This window comes from Anomaloglossus baeobatrachus, chromosome 1 (genome assembly GCF_048569485.1).
Source record: "Anomaloglossus baeobatrachus isolate aAnoBae1 chromosome 1, aAnoBae1.hap1, whole genome shotgun sequence".
NCBI lineage: Eukaryota > Metazoa > Chordata > Amphibia > Anura > Aromobatidae > Anomaloglossus > Anomaloglossus baeobatrachus.
This window is the reverse complement of record NC_134353.1, coordinates 321,453,859-321,475,351: the sequence shown is the minus strand read 5'-3', so window position 1 is coordinate 321,475,351 and position 21,493 is coordinate 321,453,859. Positions and strand designations below refer to the sequence as shown.

At 49.0% G+C, this 21,493-nt stretch overlaps 1 protein-coding gene across 3 annotated transcripts in view; it reads left to right on the top strand.

The window, feature by feature from the left end:
* The first annotated feature begins 13,155 nt into the window (after nucleotides 1-13,155).
* Nucleotides 13,156-21,493, top strand: part of RUFY3 (RUN and FYVE domain containing 3) — a 143,658-nt gene continuing 135,320 nt past the window's right edge. The window contains exon 1 of one of the 3 annotated variants that reach the window (XM_075351590.1): nucleotides 13,156-13,766. In XM_075351590.1, coding sequence (XP_075207705.1) covers nucleotides 13,358-13,766 — 409 coding nt within the window. In that variant the 5' untranslated portion in view covers nucleotides 13,156-13,357. The remainder of the gene's footprint in view (nucleotides 13,767-21,493) is intronic. The other 2 variants (XM_075351597.1, XM_075351628.1) reach the window with 2 other exon arrangements.

The following is a 21,493-nucleotide window of genomic DNA, read 5'->3' as shown; positions in this document are numbered from 1 at the left end:
GCGCCTTCCGCTTCTTCTTGAGGACTTGTTCTCCAGGTGCTAAGGGAGTTGCTGGGGCTGTTTGATTGTAATGCTGTTCTTGTCTCGTTCTTGCTTGAGACAGGCTCCTCTCTACGCACTCCTGGACCTTACGGTACCGCTGCTGCCGTTCAGTATCCCAATCCTCTATTTCTTGAACCGCCTCAGGCGACACAGTCCCCATCTCAAAGTCTACAGGCAACTTGCCTGGTCTGGCTCGCATCAGGTAAGCGGGGCTGCAGTTGGTCGAATTCACTGGGATGTGGTTGTACAGGTCTACCAGATCTGGCAACTTTTCTGGCCATTGGTTCCTTTCCTCCAGCGGTAGGGTCTTCAGCATATCAATAACCACATGGTTCATTTTCTCGCACAGTCCATTGGTTTGGGGGTGGTACGGTGTGGTTCGGATTTTCTTACAACCGTACATGTTACAGAACTCTTGGAACACTTCAGCCTCGAATGCAGGACCCTGATCAGTCAGTACCCTTTCCGGATAGCCGTGAGGTCGGCAAAAGGATGCCTGGAACGCTCTAGCTGCTGTCCTGGCTGTCTGGTCCTTCACAGGCACTACTACCAGGAAACGAGAGTAATGGTCCACAATGGTGAGGGCGTACACATAGCCTGACCGGCTTGGTGTTAACTTCACGTGGTCCAGGGCCACCAACTCCAGAGGCTGCTTTGTGACAATTGGCTGCAAGGGAGACCTTTGGCTGGCATCGTCTTTCCGCCTCAGGTTACACGGGCCACAGTCTCGGCACCACTTCTCGATCATCTTTCTCATGTGCACCCAATAGAACCGATCACGGAGTAGGGCCTCCAACTTCTTCCACCCGAAGTGTCCTGCGTTATCATGATACGCTGCTAGGACCATTGGAGCATCTCTCTGCGGAACCACTATCTGCCAGACAAGTTCATTTGTTCGATAGTTGACATATCTCTTGCAGAGCTTGCCTTGGTAGGTGAACAGTCGTCCCCTCTCCTTCCACAGCTGCTGGGCTTCCTCTGGAGCGTCTGGGCCAAGATGGGTCTCAGCTTGCGCTAGCTTCTCTTTGACCAATCGCACGGCCGGGTCACCGTTCTGTGTTTCTTCCCAATTATGGTGGAGTAAGGGGTTGACCGAGACCCCGTGCTGGCTTGAGCGCTTCACTCCCACAGCATGCTCACACTGGGACACACCTTGGTGATGGAAAGCCGGTAACTCTATCTCTTCGAGTTCATCCATGTCTTCTCCAGACTCGGGCAAGTTAGGCATTCTGGACAGCGCATCAGCATTGTTATTCTTCTTGCCAGCCCGATACTTGATGGTAAAGTCAAAGTTAGACAGCCGGGCCATCCATCGCTGTTCCATCGCACCTAACTTGGCTGTTGCCAGGTGTGTCAACGGATTGTTGTCCGTGAAGATGGTGAACTTGGCCGATGCCAGATAGTGCTTGAAGCGTTCAGTCACTGCCCAAACAATAGCAAGGAACTCCAGCTTGAAGGAACTGTAGTTTTCTGGATTCCTCTCTGTGGGCCGAAGCTTCCTACTGGCGTACGCTATCACCCTCTCTCTGCCTCCCTGTACCTGGGACAGAACTGCTCCCAGTCCCACGTTGCTGGCGTCTGTATACAGTACAAACGGTTGGCTGTAGTCAGGGTAGGCCAGAATTTCTTCTCCCGTGAGAGCCCCTTTCAGCCGGACAAAGGATGTTTCCAGTTGGCTGCTCCATTCAAATGGAGGGCTCTGCTTCTTAGCCTGCTTTGGCTGGCCCACCAGGAGATCTTGAAGGGGTGCTGCTATCTTGGTGAAACCATCAATGAACCTTCGGTAGTAGCCCACCAGTCCAAGGAACTGCCGCACCTCCTTCACTGTGGTGGGTCTTGGCCAGTCCTTGATTACAGTGACTTTCTCCGGATCAGGTGCCACACCTTCTGCGCTGACCACATGACCCAGGTACTGTACCTTTGGCTTCAAGAGGTGACATTTGGACGGCTTGATCTTCAGGCCATATTTCGACAAGGATTCAAACACTTCTGCTAAGTGCTTCAGGTGGTCCTCATAAGTCTTGGAGTAGACTATTACGTCATCCAGGTACAACAGCACGGTTTCAAAGTTGTGGTGGCCCAAGCAGCACTCCATCAACCTTTGGAATGTCCCTGGGGCGTTGCAGAGCCCGAATGGCATACAGTTGAACTCACAGAGGCCCATTGGTGTCGTGAATGCAGTCTTCTCCTTGTCCGCCTCTGCCACGGGAACCTGCCAATACCCACTGGTGAGATCCAAGGTGGAGAAATAGTTAGCTGACTTTAAGGCTGTTAGTGACTCCTCTATTCTGGGCAGTGGATAAGCATCTTTATGTGTAATGCGGTTAATTTGCCTGTAATCTACACACATTCTCATTGTACCATCTTTTTTCTTTACGAGCACTAGTGGAGCTGCCCAGGGGCTACAACTATCTCTGATAACCCCAGCCTCCTTCATTTCCCGTAACATTTCCTTGGCACACTGATACTGTGCGGGGGGGTACAGGGCGGTATCTCTCTTTAATGGGATGATGATCACCCGTGGGGATTTGATGTTTAACCCCTTTCACCTGCCCAAAATCTAGGGGGTGTTTGCTGAAGACCCGCTCGTACTCCTGTACCACCCGGTAAACCCCATGCTTTTGGTGCGAGGGGGTGGAGTCGGTGCCTACATGTAATTTTTGGCACCAGTCTTCCGGCTGCCCCTTGGAGCCATTGTCTTCCGCCTGGTCGGACGGGATCAAGGGTTCCACTGCTTTAATGGTATTGTTACTGACAGTGTACAGTTTTGCTACAGTGGCGTACCGGGGCAATTTGGCCTCCTCCTCCCCACAATTCAGGACACGGACGGGCACTCTCCCCTTGCGGACGTCCGCTACCCCTCTGGCTATCAGGACTCCAGGCCTACTGTCTGAATACACTGGTTCTACCAAGGCATGGTAATCCTGACCCTTGAGGCCTATTGCTGCCCGACACCATATCAACATTTCACTTCTTGGGGGTATTACAATGGGGAGGGGGTCACTTACCCTCACACTGCCAATTTCTCCTCCGGCCAGCTCTACCTGCTGCCTCCTCACCAGGGCTCTGATCTCCCTCTGTAGGGCACGCTGCTGCCCGGAGCTGGCACCTTCAGACGCCTGTTGCAACAAAATTATCACTTCGGCAATACAATTTTCTATCACATTTGTACCAATGGTTAGCAGTGGGTCAGATTCTTTGCGATCAATATCTACAATTATCATCCCCTGACATGGCAATTCCACCCGCCCCACTTTAATGGTTACTTCTTTGTACCCAATTTGAGGCAAGGGCTGACCATTACTGGCCACAATCGTTAAATCATCATCTGGGCCATGGTCAATGTCTGAATCAGCCCAATATCTTTTGTACAGTTTGTGGGGGATGGTTGTTACCTGGGACCCCGTATCCAGGAGGGCATTCAAAGGGATCCCATCCAGCACAATGGGAAGGACCGGGCGTCCTCCCACATACTTGCTGCGGCTGGGGTTTGAGCCGGGCTTCCTCACACCTGGGGGTTGGCTCCTGGCCCCAGGCTCGGCCCGTTTAAAGGACAGCGTCGTGCAATGTGGCCCGCCTGGTTGCAGTGGCGGCAGATCGGTTGTCCTGTTGAATCATACCGGTCTGTGTCTCTGCCTCGGGTCGGCGGAATCCTCCTCTGTCGCATCCATGGGACGTCTTCTGGGCTGGAGGCCAACTCGATTTTTGCAGGCGAGGGGGTCATTTGTAGAGACTGCACGGTCTTGGCAAGGGCAGCCACAGTCTTGGTCAGCTCCTGGAACTGCTGTCTGAGCTCTGCAGTGGGATCCTTATCCAGGGACTGCGCCTCAGCCCCTGCAGTGGCTCGTGTTGCAGGCACCACCCCGGGGTACGTGATAGCAAGAGGCCGGAGGGGTACTGGGTCATTCGGTGTAGATTCTCTCAGTACCCTGATGGCCTGGTCCTTAAACTTGGCAAAGTCCAGAGCAGGGTTCTGCAGGACCATGATACGCAGCTGGGTCCTGTGGGCATCTGACAGGAGCCCCTCTATGAACTGCTCAGTTAGGAGTTTGTCTTCTTCACGTACACTCTCTGGGTCCACCTGTTTAACTGCTTTCAGGGCCTCCTGCAAGTTTAAGGCATAGTCCCTTATGCTGTCTGTGGCCCGTTGCTTGCACCCAAAGAATCTCATCTTTATCTCTGCTGCGGTGCGGGTGTCAAAAGTACTCTTTAGCTTGGCCAGTATCTGGGCTGCTGTCCCTTTATCTGTATCAGGCCAGGACTTCGCTTCACGCTGGGCTGCGCCGGCTAGCTGTCCCATTACTATGCCCACCTTCTGGCTCTCAGTCAGAGGATACACCCGGAACAAGCTGTGCAGGCTTTCTCTGAAGTCACTCAAGGTATGGGACTCCCCGGAGTACTGCGGCAGCCATTCTGCTCCTGGTATGTACGGCATGGTGATCGGCATTACCGGCGCTACAGTGGGGGCTGGGGCGACGGCGACTGGGACTACTTCGGCCGGTGCTGCGGCGCCCTGGGCGATGGCAGCCACCTGCTCTCCCTCGGAGTCGGACATCTTCCTCCCCCTTAGTGAACCTTACCAGGCTCCGTTCACTTTTCAAATTTTCTTCCGGGTCGCGCGGGGTTAACAGCGCTCTGCTCTGATGGCGCGCTCCCTTCGCGCTCTTTGTCAGGCACGCCCCCCTTCTTCCTGTGCTCGGCGCGGCTAATGGCGGCGGCAATTTACAACCAGTACACAGTCTTTTACACAGTTCTTCAGGCGCACAGTACCCGGTGTGACCGGGCACGAAATCCTGTTCGTGACGCCAAAGTTGACTCGCCCACCCCAGGGCTATGGGACACCCGGTGCCGGACCGGACTAGTCCGGTGGTAGTCAGTGGTGGCTGGGCCCGGCTCCGTGGCCCTGGTGGGTGTCAGTTGAATATGTGGCTTGAATTAAAGTTTGTGTTCGTGACGCCACCTGTGGTATGCGGCTACTAAGCCGCCGCTGCTGTGTGAGGCCTCCGGGATGATGTTATGGCAGCAATGGTAGTACTGCTCCCCACAGGTGGAGCAATGCCCGGGGCACGGTTGGTGCTTGTGGAAGTCTATGGTGCTGCGTGACTAACACGGTGCAGGGCCGACCAGCAATGAAAGAAACAGGCACAAACAGTAGTCTCTTTACCTTCTCCTCTTTTACTCGGCAGAAACTTAGTCCAGGGAGACCGTCACAGATGGTAAAGATGATCCGGCCGGCCTGGAAGTGCCTGGGGTGATCTTTGGCCAGTTGAGTATGAGGCCTACTCCTTAATCTTTCTCTGCTGTGTTAGGACACTGCACTTTGGGTTTGCAGTTGCCCTCTTGCTGCTGGGACTTGTTGTTCGTCCCCTTTTCTGTGTGGTAGACTGCGCAGGCCCTCTCTGGTGCTTCTCTGCTGGAGTCTACACCGGGCCCTTGGGATGCAGCTGTACCTTCAGATTGCTTCTGGGACAGGGGGCTTACAGCTCTCCTGCCCTCCGGATTCAGCTACCAGGGATGGATTTTATGCCCTGGCAACTACAGACTCCGATGTCCGAGTCCCTGCTGTGCCTCTCTGCTCCCCTTGCTTCACTGGGCCAAGCTATCCCAGCTCTAGGCCCCAGTTTACAAGGCAGCACTACTCTGCGTCTGCACTCTTTCACTCCTGTCTCCAGACTAACTACCACTTCCTCCTTCCAGCCAGACTTAAGGAATGCTCCCTGAAGTTCCAGGTTCAGAGCTCCCCCTGCTGGCCGGAGGGAGAACTGTGTTGAGTGTTAACTTACTGGCCAATAGATCTCCCAATTACCTCCAGGCTCAGCATTAACCCTTTTGGGAGGGCAATGCTGTTGTGGCGACCAGGTCCTGGGGCGCCACAATCCCATGCCCTCTGTTTTCTCCGCCGCATAAGCGGCTTCTTTAGATGCAACATGTCAATTACTGCTGCGGAGACGCGAGTGTCCTCTGCTGGGAAAACAGACCAAAATTCCACAGCGCCCCAATCCCTGATCATGGGCATGTGCAGCTGCAGTATTCTGCAGAGAACAGTTGCGTCTCTGCAGGGGAAGACACGCTGCGTCCTGGCGGATCGTGGGCACGTACTCTACAGTATATCTCTGAAAAACATGATTCAAAGTTCCCAATGGAAAATTCACTGTAATGGGGGAGTCACTTTGACCTCACGTCTGGCCTGTGGTTCAGCGGTGTTCATCTTTTTACGCCTGCTTTTAGACGTGCACAAAAGTGAGGTCATTAAGAGTTTTGTTCCCCTTTGAAAAGACACACATCGCCGAACAGAGGTCAAACGGAGTACAAAGTCACTGCTGCCTCATTATTGAATGGGTCCATTGCAAGTGTCACCTGAATCACGTAGTTCAAAGATGTAGATGTAAGTGCTCAGCATAGAGCACAAGATAACTGTGAACTGATCCAAAATGTTCTGCACCAAAATCGCCACCACACAGCATTAAACGTAAACCAACAAAAACACAAATCCCCACTCAGGTCCACTTCACTCAGTTAACAGAAATATAGGGGGCTTCCACATTACTGGTAGCAGAAAGCCTATCGAATAATGCTATGGCTCCACCCCTCAAAAAAGAAATCCAGCAAAATTTGTGCTCCCAAACCCAAATGCCCCCTCTCTTCTGAGCCCCGCAGTGTGCCTAAACCACAGTTAACGTCCAAATGTTTGGCATTGTTGTGAGGAAAGCCCATTTAAATATACAGGCTGCAGGTTTACAGAAGGACAAGCTGGACACAATGTATGCACTACAATGTACTGGGCACAACAGCTTATTTGCAATTTTCAATTCTGCAAGCTTCACTCTGTTTGACGCATAGTGTTCTAGGAAAATCTCTGCTCCAAAAATCAAATAGCGCTCCTCCCCTCCCAAGCCCTGTGGTGCAACCAAACAGTACTGTACAATCAGTAATGTGGGGTATTGCCACCTTCAGGAGAAATTGTGTAACACATGATGGTGCCTTTTTTTACCTATTCCCTTTATGAAAAAGTGGAAATCTGTGCTTAAAACAACATTTTAGTGGTAAAAATGTAATCAAATAGTAATAAATTTTGCGACACACCTATAGTGTAAATATGTTCACTGCACCCCTGGATCAATTCATTGAGGGCTGCAGTTTGTAAAATAGGGTCACTTGTGCGGGGTTTCAGCTGTTATGGCACCTCAGGGGCTCTGCCAATGAGAAATGGCACCCGCAAACCATTCCAAATAAATCTGCACTCAAATATGGCGCTTCTTCCCTTTTCACTTTGTACTGTGCCTCAAAAGTAGTTTTTGACCACATATGGAGTACTAGCGTACTAGGAGAAATTGCACAACAAATTGTATGGTTCATTATATCCTGTAAATTTGAAAAATTTGGCATTAATGCAACATTTTTTTGAGGTTAAAAGTGTATTTATTTATTTTCACAGCTCAACATTATAAAATTCTTTGAAGCCCCCGGGGCTCCAGGTGCTCACCAACCATCTAGATAAATTCCTTGAGATATTTAGTTTCCAAAATGGGGTCACTTGTGGAGGAGCTCCAATGTTTAGGCACAGCCGGGGCTCTCCAAACGTGATATGGCTGCCACTAACTATTTCAGACAATTTTGCAGTCAAATAGTGCTCCTTTCCTTCTGAGCCCTGCCATGCACTCAAATAGTTGATTTATACCACATATGAGGTACAGTATTAGCATACTCAGGAAAAATTGTATAGTAAATTTGATTGTGCATTTTTTTCTGATAAGTTTTTTTCACAAGGATATCTGTTGAAGTAACAATTTTTTTTACATCTCAATGTTATAAACTTCTGTGAAGCCCCCAGGGATTGAAAGTGCTCACCAAAAATCTAAATAAATTACTTGAGGGGTCTAGTTTCCAAAATGGGGTCACTTGTGGGGGAGCTCCCCTATTTAGGCACCTTAGGGGCTCCCCAAACACAAAATGGTGTCCGCTAATGATTCCAGCTAATTTTGCTTTCAAAAATTCAAATGGTGCATCTTCCCTTCTGAGCACCCAAACAGTTGATTTCCACTACATATGAGGTATCAGCGTACTTAGGAGAAATTGCACAACAATTTTTCTGGTGCATTTTTGCCTGATACCATTGTGAAAATGCAAAATGTTATGGTTAAAGTAACGCTTTTGTGGAAAAAAGTAACATTTTCATTTTTTGCTTCCACATTTCTTCGGTTCGGGTGAAACACCTAAAGGGTTAATAAACGTCTTGGATGTGGTTTTGAGCACTTTGGTTTGTGCGGTTTTTAGAATGGTGTCACTTTTGGGTATTTCAGTCATTTAGGCCTCTCAAAGTCACAAATGTGATGTGGTCCCTAAAAAAAAAAATTGGTTTTGTAAATTCTGTTTGAAAAATTTGAAATTGCTGATGAACTTTGAACCCTTCTAACTTTCTAACCCCCAAAAAAATATGTTTCAAAAATTCCACTGGTGTAGACATGAGAAATGTTATTTAGTAACTATTTTGTGTGACATATCTCTCCGATATATGGGCATAAGGCTACTTTCACACATCAGGTTTTTTCCATCAGGCACAATCCGGAAAAAAACGGGTAAAACGGATCCGGTACCGCATCCGTTTTATCCCCATAGATTTGCATTGTTACCGGATTGTGCCTGATGGCTTTGCGTTGCATCCGTTTTTTTTTCGGATGTGGCAAAATTAATTAAGGCTACTTTCACACATCCGGTTTGAGCACTGCGGCTCAATCCGGCTGTGAAACCTATGCAACGGATGCGGCGAAAACACCGCATGCTTTGCATAAGTTTTTACATGCGGCCCCTCCGTTTTTTTCCGGTTGCGGCACGCTACTGAGCATGCGCAGTTGAAGAAACCGCATGCGGCGGCCGGATGCGGTTTTTGCTGCATCCCGCGTCCATAGGGTGCGATGCGTTTTTTTTGCCGGAGCAAACAACGTGCCAGGGAACGTTCCATCCGGCCGCCGCATCGGCTAAATCTGCCGCATGCGACAAAAACCGGACGGGACGCAAACCCATGCGGCACAATGCGGCACCAATGCAAGTCAATGCTGGAAAAAACAAAACCCGCGGCAAAAAAAACAACGATTTTCTTTTTTCAGCAGAGCGCCGGATTGTGCCGTACTTCTACAACCGGATGTGTGAAAGTAGCCTAAAGCGGCGGCCGGAGGCGACGTATCTTGCAACGTTTTTTTGTCCGTCAAAAAAAACCGCATCGCGCCGCATTTTTCAATGCATGCCTATGGACGCGGCGCGATGTGGAAAAAAACGCATCCGACCGCTGCATGCGGTTTCTTCCACTGCGCATGCTCAGTAGCGTGCCACAACCAGAAAAAAACGGACGGGCCACATGTAAAAACTTATGCAAAGGATGCGGTGTTTTCGCCGCATCTGTTGCATAGGTTTCACAGCTGGATTGAGCCGCGCTGCTCAAACCGGATGTGTGAAAGTAGCCTAAGATTTCAAAGTTTGAAAATTGCAAAATTTGTGCCAAATTTCTGATATTTTCTTTATACAACCAATAATCCCCAATATTGTGAAAATCTTATTTTTATTCAAGTAGAAAAATTATTTATACATCACACCATTTGTGCATCATTACACAGATTACACAGATCAATTGCCTTACGCCAAACAGTTGGCAACCCCTGATCTTGAATATCAAGACCAGGGTTTACAATGAAATAATAAAGACAAATTGATACAATTTAAAAACATAAATCCAGTGACTGGTTCACACATGGACACAGATTGTAAGATCCAGACTTAACTTGGTGACTCCCCAATGACTGTATTGGCACTTTGGTGCTGACACTGCGGTCACAATCATGGATGTTCATCCAGGGGTATCCACATGGGGTATTGGAAATAGGTCCTTTAATCAATATCGTGAACCATCAGACATTTCCTATCATTAAGACGTCTCCACCTCGACGCGTTTCCCCACACGGACATGTGGTTCATCAGGAGGTTGTCAGATAGTAAAATAGGGGATATGCAGGTCCATGGCGCCACACGAACAGATCAGCAGCACTTCAGTCAATACTGTTTAGATATCATGCTCCCGTCCTCCAGGCGTCATCAAATTTCTGATATTTTCACAAATAAACGCAAAAAATATTGTCCTAAGTTTACCACTAAGGCTAAGTTCAGATTTCCGTTGTTTTGTATCAGTCACATGCGTCGCTTGACGCATGTGACTGATGCGCTGTTCAACGCTGTACAACGGATGACAAAGAACAGAATTCTTTGTCGGATTCCGTTGTGTGCGGGGGGCGGAGTTCGGGGGCAGAGCCGAGCGGGGGGCGGGGCCAGGCGCTGAGGATGTCAGTGGAAGTGCTGCGGTCTGCATGGCTGGGGACAGGTGAGTGTATCTGTGAGTGAGTGAGTGTGTGTATGTGCATGTATGTATGTATGTATGTATGTATGTATGTGTGTGCACATGCAAAGTGCGGGAGGGGGCGGAGCCGAGCGGGGGGCGGGGCCAGGCGCTGAGGATGTCAGTGGAAGTGCTGCGGTCTGCATGGCTGGGGACAGGTGAGTGTATCTGTGAGTGAGTGTGTGTATGTGCATGTATGTATGTATGTATGTATGTATGTATGTGTGTGCACATGCAAAGTGCGGGAGGGGGCGGAGCCGAGCGGGGGGCGGGGCCAGGCGCTGAGGATGTCAGTGGAAGTGCTGCGGTCTGCATGGCTGGGGACAGGTGAGTGTATCTGTGAGTGAGTGTGTGTATGTGCATGTATGTATGTATGTATGTGTGTATGTATGTATGTATGTATGTGTGTATGTATGTATGTATGTGTGTGCACATGCAAAGTGCGGGAGGGGGCGGAGCCGAGCGGGGGGCGGGGCCAGGCGCTGAGGATGTCAGTAGAAGTGCTGCGGTCTGCATGGCTGGGGACAGGTGAGTGTATGTGTGAGTGAGTGTGTGTATGTGCATGTATGTATGTATGTATGTGTGTGTGTGCACATGCAAAGTGCGGGAGGGGGCGGAGCCGAGCAGGGGGCGGGGCCAGACGAGGGTGTCAGTGGCAGTGCTTGTCTGCATGGCTGGGGACAGGTGTGTGTGTGTGTGTGTGTGTGTGTGTGTGTACATTCATGTGCGGAGTGCGGGAGGGGGCGGGGCCGAGCGGGGAAGTGTCGGCCTCCCTGCACACGTAACCAGCCTAAATATCGGGTAACAGCAAAGCACCCGATGTTTACCTTGGTTACCCGATATTTACCTTGGTTACGGGCCTACACCGCTTAGCGCTGGCTCCTTGCACCGTAACCAGGGTAAATATCGGGTAACCAACCAAAGCTGGTGACGTGTGCAGGGAGCCAGAGAGCATGCGCAGCGAAATCCGACGGATCTCGCTGCTCAAAAAAGTTACATGCTGCGTTCCCCCCGCCCGGCGGTCAGTCGTTCCACGACTGATCAGTCGGGCGGAGGGTGCAACGCAGCATCATCAGTCACAATCCGCTGCTCATACAAGTCTATGGGAGCAGCGGAATCCGCTAAACGGATTCCGCTGTTTACAAGAGCAGTGGATTGTGACTGATAGATTTTAGCGGAAATGTGAACTTAGCCTAATATGAAGTACAATTTGTTACAAAAAAAACAATCTCAGAATCACCGGGTTCCGTTGAAGCGTTCCAGAGTTATAACCTTTCAAAATGACTCTGGTCAGAATTGCAAAAAGTGGCCTGGTCAGGAAGGTGAAAACAGGCACAGTGGTAAAAGAGTTAACCTATTACCAACATTGGACATACTGGGTACGTTTTGTCTCATGTCGGTATAATCATGGCTGGCTGCTGCGGTGAGTCCCACATACGTCTGCGGATTTGTAAACAGACATGTGGCGCAGGTGGATTAGCGATCCACCTGTGCCTGTTAACTCCTTGGATCGTGCTGTCAAAATGTAAATGGCCGTAGGGGGTAACGTGCAAAACCCCAAAAGAAAAAAATGCCGGGGGTTAATGGTGCTTTCCAGAACTTTTTACAATTCCACCCAACGATAAAGATACCGCTAGTAGTTTTTCAAGAGAAAACACTGTCAAAGGGCTAAAAAAAAAAAAAAAAATCCACGTCTATGGAGCAGAAAATGCCAGAAAAACGGACGTCGCTTCTTTTAGGGTACTTTCACACATCCGGACTTTTGCTCTGCGGCACAATACGGCGTTCTGCAGAAAAACCGCAACCGGCTTTTGTAACGCCGATTGCGGTTTTTTTTGCATTGACTTACATTAGTGCCGCATTGTGCCGTAGGGGCTTGCGTTCGGTCCGGTTTTTGCCGCATGCGGCAGATTTAGCCGATGCGGCGGCCGGATCGAACGTACCCTGCAACGTTTTTTGCTCCGGCAAAAAACACCGCATCGCGCCGCATCCGGCCGCTGCGGCGCATTTTTCAATGCATCCCTATGGAGGCCGGATGCGGCGCGATGCGGAAAAAACCGCATCCGGTCGCCGCATGCGGTATTTTCCACTGCGCATGCTCAGTAGCATGCCGCAACCGGAAAAAACCGGACCGGCCGCATGTAAAAACTGATGCAAAGGATGCGGTGTTTTCACCGCATCCGTTGCATAGTTTTCACAGCCGGATTGAGCCGCAGGGCTCAAACCGGATGTGTGAAAGTAGCCTTAACTGTGTTGCGTCTTTGGAAACCTGACAAGGTTAAAATCCTGAACATATAGACAAGTTGTATGTGGAAACGCGTTTGTTCATTCTTTGGCGCGTTTTCTGGCTGCCGTATGCACATACCCTTTGGAAGAGATTGGGAAAACCGAAAGCGAAAAGGAAAAATGGCTGATGATGATGTGAGATACTTCCATTGCATTACCAGGCACACGTATCCAGTCAGGGACGCCCAGGATAATACAAACTGGACCTGGCAATGCCTGAATGCACATATGTTACCTCAGAAGACGCCGCACATGCTATATACCGCCATTCCCAGCACCCCTCCCCCTCCTGACAGGCTGAGCCGACTTTCCACACACGTATTTACTATCGCTATATTATTCCCACGAAGCGGAGCTGCTTCCCCACGATGACAGCAGACACGTCTGCCGCGCACTGAAGGGTTACAGCTGAGGGGAGGAGCGCCACAGTAAGGAAGAGTCCTCCGTCTGCTTCCTCCTCTGCCTCACTTGGCTGTCCACAGAGTTCCGGCTACACGGCGGACACGGGCGGCGGTGAATGTGTCCGGAGCAGCCATTGTGCTGCCTGCGCCTCCTACACTATGTGTGAAGGCATCATAGGCGCATAGGTTTGGCTGAAGGGAAGACTCCCGCCGAGCGGACACATTGCTACACATCCTGGGAGGAAGCATGGAGAGTAATAGTAATGGTGGCCCCCAGGGCAAGGCTCTGCGTGGGCGGGACATCGATATAATCCCACTACACCTGGACCAGAAGACGTCTCAGGAGGCGGAGGAGTCTCCTCCGGCATCTCCATTGCCTCCACCCATATTCCTCTATCCAGGAGCCAAGAAACAAAAGCAGCCAGTGAGGTCTTCCCCTGTTAACCCTGGAGGAGCAGGGGTCCAGCAGGAGTGCAGCCGGCCCTCTCCCACCTCCTCCATGTCCTCCTCGTCCTCTCAGCAGGGGTATCCGGAGCCCACCTCTCCCGGATCTGGGGGGCTTTCTCCTACATCATCCCTTCAGCTTATGATGCTGATGATGAACTACAGTGGATGCGGCACTGGAAGCACCAGCAATGCTGACAAAGTCCAAAAAAGTGAGTAGAGATGAAGGGGTCTTTAAACTTTAGAACTATGATGGCGCATTATAAAATATAAGGTATTTTTACCCTGAAACCTGCCCCCTGTTCTAATGCTGTTGTCCTGTGGCCACCTGCCAATCAGAGATCTCATCACTCAGGGCACCGATGTCCTGACTACCCGCTAATCAGAGGCCTCATCACTCAGGGCACCGATGTCCTGACTACCCGCCAATCAGAGGCCTCATCACTCAGGGCACCGATGTCCTGACTACCCGCCAATCAGAGGCCTCATCACTCAGGGCACTGATGTCCTGACTACCCGCCAATCAGAGGCCTCATCACTCAGGGCACTGATGTCCTGACTACCCGCCAATCAGAGGCCTCATCACTCAGGGCACCGATGTCCTGACTACCCGCCAATCAGAGGCCTCATCACTCAGGGCACCGATGTCCTGACTACCCGCCAATCAGAGGCCTCATCACTCAGGGCACTGATGTCCTGACTACCCGCCAATCAGAGGCCTCATCACTCAGGGCACCGATGTCCTGACTACCCGCCAATCAGAGGCCTCATCACTCAGGGCACCGATGTCCTGACTACCCGCCAATCAGAGGCATCATCACTCAGGGCACTGATGTCCTGACTACCTGCCAATCAGAGGGCTCGTTGTTTAGGTTGCTGACGAGTGTGATGTCTTCTCCAGTACAGGTAGAAGTGGTCGGTTGGAGAACTAGAGTTGGAGTGGTGGATTCTGGCATAAGAATTTGTTTTATAGGCATTAGTGATGAGCGAGCACTATCGTGCCCGGTACTCATTAAGAGCAGTTGGACACTCGGATGGGTGCGCCTTGAGTACCTGAGTATAATGAAGGTAATGGGGAACTCAAGCATTTTTCCAGGAAAAACTTGCAAAATAGTGCTCGAGTCCTCCATTAACTTCCATTATACTCTGTACTTGAGTTGTGCCCATCCAAGCCTCCAACTGCTCTTAATGAGTACCAGGAACGATAGTGCTCGCTCATCACTAATGATTTTAAGGCCAGTTTCTGACGTCCGTGTTTTAATGAGGTACAATCCACACGCATGGTTATGGTCATGTGTGTCACATGTGTGGTGACATCTGTGTTTGCATACGTGTGACAGGTACCGGAGAAAACATGGGTGTTTGAAATAAAAAGATGTTCTATATTCACCTGTATCCAGCGCTGTTTTCTTCGTCTCTGCTGCCTCCCGCTTCTGACCGCCGCTCATTATACTCATAGAATATTCACTGCTCTGAGGAGCTGGAAGCAGGAGCATGGCGGGGACCGCGCTGGGTACAGCACCGCCGAGGACAGCATCGCCAGTGACAGGTGAGTATCCAGAAAGCAGTGTGTGTGCAGTGACGTCCCGGAAGTCATTGCAGTTCCCAATGAACTCTGATGACATCCTGATAACTCCCCTGCGACACCCGGGCTACAGCAAGTATCAGGACGGTGACTTCACAGGTTCATCAGAGTTCATTGGGAACTCTGATGACCTTCTGGACGTCACTGCACACACACACACTGCTTGCTGAATACTCACATGTCACCGGCGATGGCAATGCTGTCCTTCGGGATGCTGTCTCTGGCGCTGTCGCCGCGATGCTCCGGCTTCCAGCTCCTCAGTGGAGTGAATATTCAGTGAGTATAATGAGCGGGGGCCAGGAGCGGCAGACAGCATCACTGGATACAGGTGAATATAGACAATCTTTTTATTTAAATGACCCGTGTTTTCTCCGGTACGAATCACACGGATCACATCAGTGTGCGGATCCGTGTGACACCCGTGCTGCCAGAGAAAAAAAATTACATGTCTCTGTGTGCGTTCGGGGCCATGAGGGGTCACACGGTCTGTGTGAGTAACAGTATAGAATAACATGGGTACGTGTGGCATTTGTGTGAGGCCTCTGCCACACTCACGTGAATTTCACGCACGTGCCGAGAGACACGTATTTTCCCTGCGTGTTGCGTGCAGGTAAGTACGTGTCTCTGGTACGTGCGTGACACGTGTGTTCTACGTGTGCTATCCGCGATAGCACACGTAGAACCGGTAATTATTATACTCACCTGGTCCTTCCTGATGTCCGCGCTGCTGTCCGTGGTGCTGATCCTCGGTCTCCAGCCCTCCCGTCTCCCCGCTGCTGCTGCTGCCAGGCAGTGAAGTGAATATTCAATGAGAATAATGAGCGGCGGTCGGCAGCAAGAGGCAGCAGCGGCAGAGACAGGAGGGCTGGAGAAGGTGAGTTAATGTTTTGTTTTTTTTTCAATGACATGTGTGTTTTCTCCGGCGCGTGTCACACGGGACCGCATCCACACTACACCCGTGTGGTGCGGGTGCGGGCCGTGTGACACCCGTGCTGCCGGTGAAAAAACGGACATGTCAGCGCTTTCAAAAACGCACACACGTACAAACGCACACGGACACACTTTCCGTGTGGTTTTACGTGTGTGTGCCTGCTACAATAGGGTAGCATTGGTTAAAGTGTCTCCGTGCCGCCGGTACGTGTAAAAAATGACAAACACGTGCCGGCGGCACGGATGTGTGGCGCAGGCCTTAAAAACAGATGTCACACGTACCTGAAACACGGACGTCTGAAAGCGGCCTAAAACAAATTCTTATCCCGGAATCCACCACTCCAACTCTAGTTCTCCAACCGACCACCTCTACCCGTATTGGGGTAGACAGCTTTTTTAAGATCCACATTTATCATTTTGCATGATAGATATTTTATACATTTTCTTTCAGGATTAGGGTGACAGATCCAGAATGCTGCATGCGGTCCTTTCGTACACAGGGCATTCACTGTATGTAAAATAAGCAGCTGATTGGCGACACTGGCCATCTGTCCATGGTATCTAGGTGCTAAAGTAAAGTGGTCCTTTTGTGTCTCATTGTATAACAGATTTACAGTTTTTATGTTTAGCTTTAATCACAATGATATATTTCCCTTATCTTTATTTTTATGTAAGGACCTGCCAGTCACGTCAGGCTCTGCTTAATTCACCACCGGTCCTTTTATTACCTGTGAACAGCTCCATGGGTGTCAGACTCCAGGCCCGTGGGCCAAATTCGGCACACCCCACCATTTTATGTGGCCCACCAGCTTGGGTAGCTATTAAAAACTAGGAGATTTTCTCTGCCATCCATTATGTTCAGCAGGGAAAAAAGCACAGTCCGTGAGTCTTTTTTTCCTCTTTTTTTTTCTCGCCAGTGTGTGCACGTGTGCTAAAGAGTCTGCCATGCATAGTCCACTTGTATATGCTAGAATGTATGGGCTCCTGATAGGTGTGACGTCATTTGTCATGTGTTGTCTGTGTCAATTTTGGTCTGGAGCGCAGCGCGCCATTCAACGGGGTGGCTAGAACTCAGGAGAGATGTAACGTGTGATCTCCAGGCTATGTGCGCACGTTGCGTAATTACATGCAGTTACGCTTCGCTTTGTAGCGCAGCGTAACTGCATGCGTCCTGCGTCCCCTGCATAATCTATGGAGATTGTGCAGGTGCCGTGCGCACGTGGCGTTCACACTAGAAAAATGATTTTTCTTAAGAAATTTCTTAAGAGTGCACCTGTGTGAAAAAACGCACCAAAAACGCACCTGCGTTTTCGGTGCGTTTTTGGTGCGTTTTCGGTGCGTTTTTACCGCTGGTTGCTCCCTGCGTTATTGTGCCAATTATCTATGGCAAAAAACGCAGTTAGCTGCAGAAAAGAAGTGACATGCTCATTCTTTTTCTTAAGAAAATCTACTGAAAGAATTTTCTTAAGAAAAAAACGCAGTGTGTGCACAGCTAATTTTTTTTTGCCATAGGTTTTGCTGGGGAATGTCTGCAGAAAGGTTACAAGAATTTCTCAAGAAATTTCTGCAGCAAAAACGGACCCAAAACGCAGGTAAAAAACGCAGTGTGTGAACATAGCCTTAGAGTGCAGCGCTTCGGCTACTGCCAGAAGCGCGCGTTCTTCAATCACTTCATCAATGAGAAGCTGCAGGTGAAACGGTGTTGAGATTTGGGGGGGTCTATTCTGCTGTGGGTATGCCTGTGGTGGGTTTTTGGAGGGTCTATAATCCTGGGGGGAGTTTCCTGTAGGGAGATTTGGGGGGCTATAATGTGGGGGGACGCCTGTGGTGGGTATTTGGTGGTAGACAATGCTGGGGATGCCTGTGTTGGTATTTTGTGGGTCGATAATGCCATTGCTCTGCCTATGATGGAACCTTGAGGGTCTATGAGGCCTGTGGTGCAATTTGGAGTGGAGCATTTTAGGGGGTGTACGATTCTGGTGGAACGCCTGTGGTGCAAAGCTCAAGGATCACTGTGATGGGATATTTTTAGGTGTATAATACTGTAGGTAGGTGGGAGATTGTGGTGGGATTTACTCCTCAGGGACAACGCCCATAGCCCTACAGTGCTTGGATAGCCCTTCTACCCTAACCCTTCTCCCTAGGCACAGCTGTCGTACAGCCCTTCTACACAGGGACAGCTTTTATAGCCACTGGCCAGTTTATGCATTGCTGTCCATTCTCGTAATGTGTTTCATGGAAATATGCATGATCCCTTATAATTACAAGTGGCCCTTTCAAGGCAGCCATAATGCTGATGTGTTCTCTGTGAAGATAAGTAAGTCTAGCTCAGGGGTGTCAAGCACCAAAGATGTGAACTTGTTGGCCGATCCCATGAAGTTAGTGGGTTTGGTTAACCATAATTTCAGTGTCTGGGATTGTACTGAGAATGATACATTTATGCCATGTACTTTACAGGCAGATAGACATTCCATTAACTGAATAGTATCAAGTAAAGTCACTCGGCAGGTTTTGTGGGTTTTTGTATGAATTATTATTTGGGCTACACCTTTTGACACCATTAACTCCCACGTTGTTTTTTTTGTTTTTGTTCTTTTTGGCGTATGTGCATAAAACAGTACATTTTTCATCAGTGTGCTGGATCTGATTCTGATCAGTTTTGGCCTTTTGTCCATTTTTACAATCTTTGTGGCATCTGTTTTGCTGTTGTAGAGGGAAAAAAAATGAAGATTTAGTTTTTCGCCACTCCAGCCCAGCTTCACCCACTTCTAGAAAACAGGCGCATGTATCTGAATGTCTATAGCGTCTGTTACAGCATCATACAGTTCAAGGATGGTACAGTGGAACCTCAGTTTACAAGTAACTTGGTGTGCGAGTATTTCGCTATATGAGCAAAGCTTGCTGTAAATTTGTAACTCAGTTTACGAGCAAGCTTTGCTGTACTAGCAAATACATCGCACACACTTCCATTTCCGTACTTTCACCGCGCTCTGACCCGCTCTTGAAGTCTGCACAAACATGCGCGCACACACACACATTATGCTCACCTTACCTTCCGTTCCCTCGCCGGCCTCCTGGTTCTTGTAGTCCGCCGGTACAGGATATGTATCCGATACAATATGCGACGATGGAGGAACTTCCGCTGTTATCCGCTACTCAAAGGCAGTACGCTGGCCAACCTGAGGCAAGCGGCTCATGCCTTTGACGTCAGCGCACTGGCATCGGTCGCGATGGTTACCCGATACACATCCTGTACCGGCGGACTACAAGAACCAGGAGGCTGGCGACTGAACAGAAGTGTGTGTGTGTGTGTGTGTGTGTGTGTGTGTGTGTTGGCACAATAGGGGACCAGGATGGGACATTGAACAAGTTGTGGAACGAATCATCTGCATTCCAATGATTTTCTATGGGAAATCTTGCTTTGCTAGACGAGTAACTTGGTTAACAAGCACACTCCCAAAACGGATTGTTCTCGTAAACCAAAGTTCCTCTGTATATGAAACGCGTCTTGATGAAGCTGGCCTTATGTTATTTTTAGATCTACAGCACACAAAAAAAGACTTGTATATAAAAAGTCCCATACAACCTGTTCCTATAATATTGTATCTGTGAAAAACAGAGCACACGGGAAAAAATGGACTTCTCAATGAGTCCTGAATATGTAATATTTGTATGCCATCGTGATGAATAGTACAATTACAGTGCCTACACGTAGTATTCAACCCCCTGCAGATTTAGCAGGTTTGATAAGATGCAAATAAGTTAGAGCCTGCAAACAATGGTGGTGGCAGCATCATGCTGTGGGGCTGTTTCTCAGCCAAGGGGCTTGGCCATCTGGTCCGCATCCATGGGAAGATGGATAGCACGGCCTACCTGGAGATTTTGGCCAAGAACCTCCGCTCCTCCATCAAGGATCTTAAGATGGGTCGTCATTTCATCTTCCAACAAGACAACGACCCAAAGCACACAGCCAAGAAAACCAAGGCCTGGTTTAAGAGGGAAAAAATCAAGGTGTTGCAGTGGCCTAGTCAGTCTCCTGACCTTAACCCAATTGAAAACTTGTGGAAGGAGCTCAAGATTAAAGTCCACATGAGACACCCAAAGAACCTAGATAACTTGGAGAAGATCTGCATGGAGGAGTGGGCCAAGATAACTCCAGAGACCTGTGCCAGCCTGATCAGGTCTTATAAAAGACGATTATTAGCTGTAATTGCAAACAAGGGTTATTCCACAAAATATTAAACCTAGGGGTTGAATAATAATTGACCCACACTTTTATGTTGAAAATGTATTAAAATTTAACTGAGCAACATAACTTGTTGGTTTGTAAGATTTATGCATCTGTTAATAAATCCTGCTCTTGTTTGAAGTTTGCAGGCTCTAACTTATTTGCATCTTATCAAACCTGCTAAATCTGCAGGGGGTTGAATACTACTTGTAGGCACTGTATATATGTATTTATGCATGTGTGTGTAATATGTGTGTGTGTGTGTGTGTGTGTACCGTATATGTGGGGGGTTTTGTAATAAGATTGAAGTATAAACCACACATGTCATGTGTTGCCTGCAGTTCTGAGTGTGCCTTGTCAGGACCTCCATTTATGTAATGAATACAACTATTGATTAGATGCTGCCATAGTAATATATTTTATTCGCTTTCTCCTTTGCATGTTTTATAGGCCTCATGAGTCTTTTTGGATGAGAGGAGGTGTTTATGGTGGTTTGTTGGAAGTAATACTGATATCTGTTCTCTTTAGTCTTTTCGTTTCAGTATAATTATTCAAAACCAACACAAGCTCATGATTAAATTGAATTACTCCATTGAATGTTAGGTGGAAAAATGATGTACTGATTTAATGGCATTCCCCCCCCCACCCCCCTCCCAACAAGAATTTAGAAATTTTATATGCAAGTCAGTATTGTTTGTTGAAGATAGATTACATGTTTGTAAATTTATTTATTTATTTATTTTTTTACCCGATCAGGGTTAAAGACTAAAAGTGGGAACACCTATTCAAAGGGAACCTGTCAGGTGTAATATGAACCCAGCAGAACCATGAGCAGATCTGGGTACATATTGCTATTCCCTGCCTAACCGTCCCTGTATACTCTAGCATAGATAAAGAGATCTTTAGAAAGAGTATTTCTAAAGATCTTTTACCGTAATGAGCGAGGGGACTAGTCACCTGGGTGTTAGTTCCCTTGCCGGTCGCCTCCTGTGGGCGTGCTAACATGTTAATGAATGTGCAGCGTCACAGGATGATCTGACCTCTCCGCCACCATCGCGTCTGGGGGATTTCAGGTCATGTGAACTACTTCAGTTAGTAGCCAGGACGCGTACACCCGGCTTCATAGTTTGCATGACCCAAACTCCAAGGTCAAATGTGGCGCCCTTGACCCGGTCAGGCACCACTGAGTACTGCAC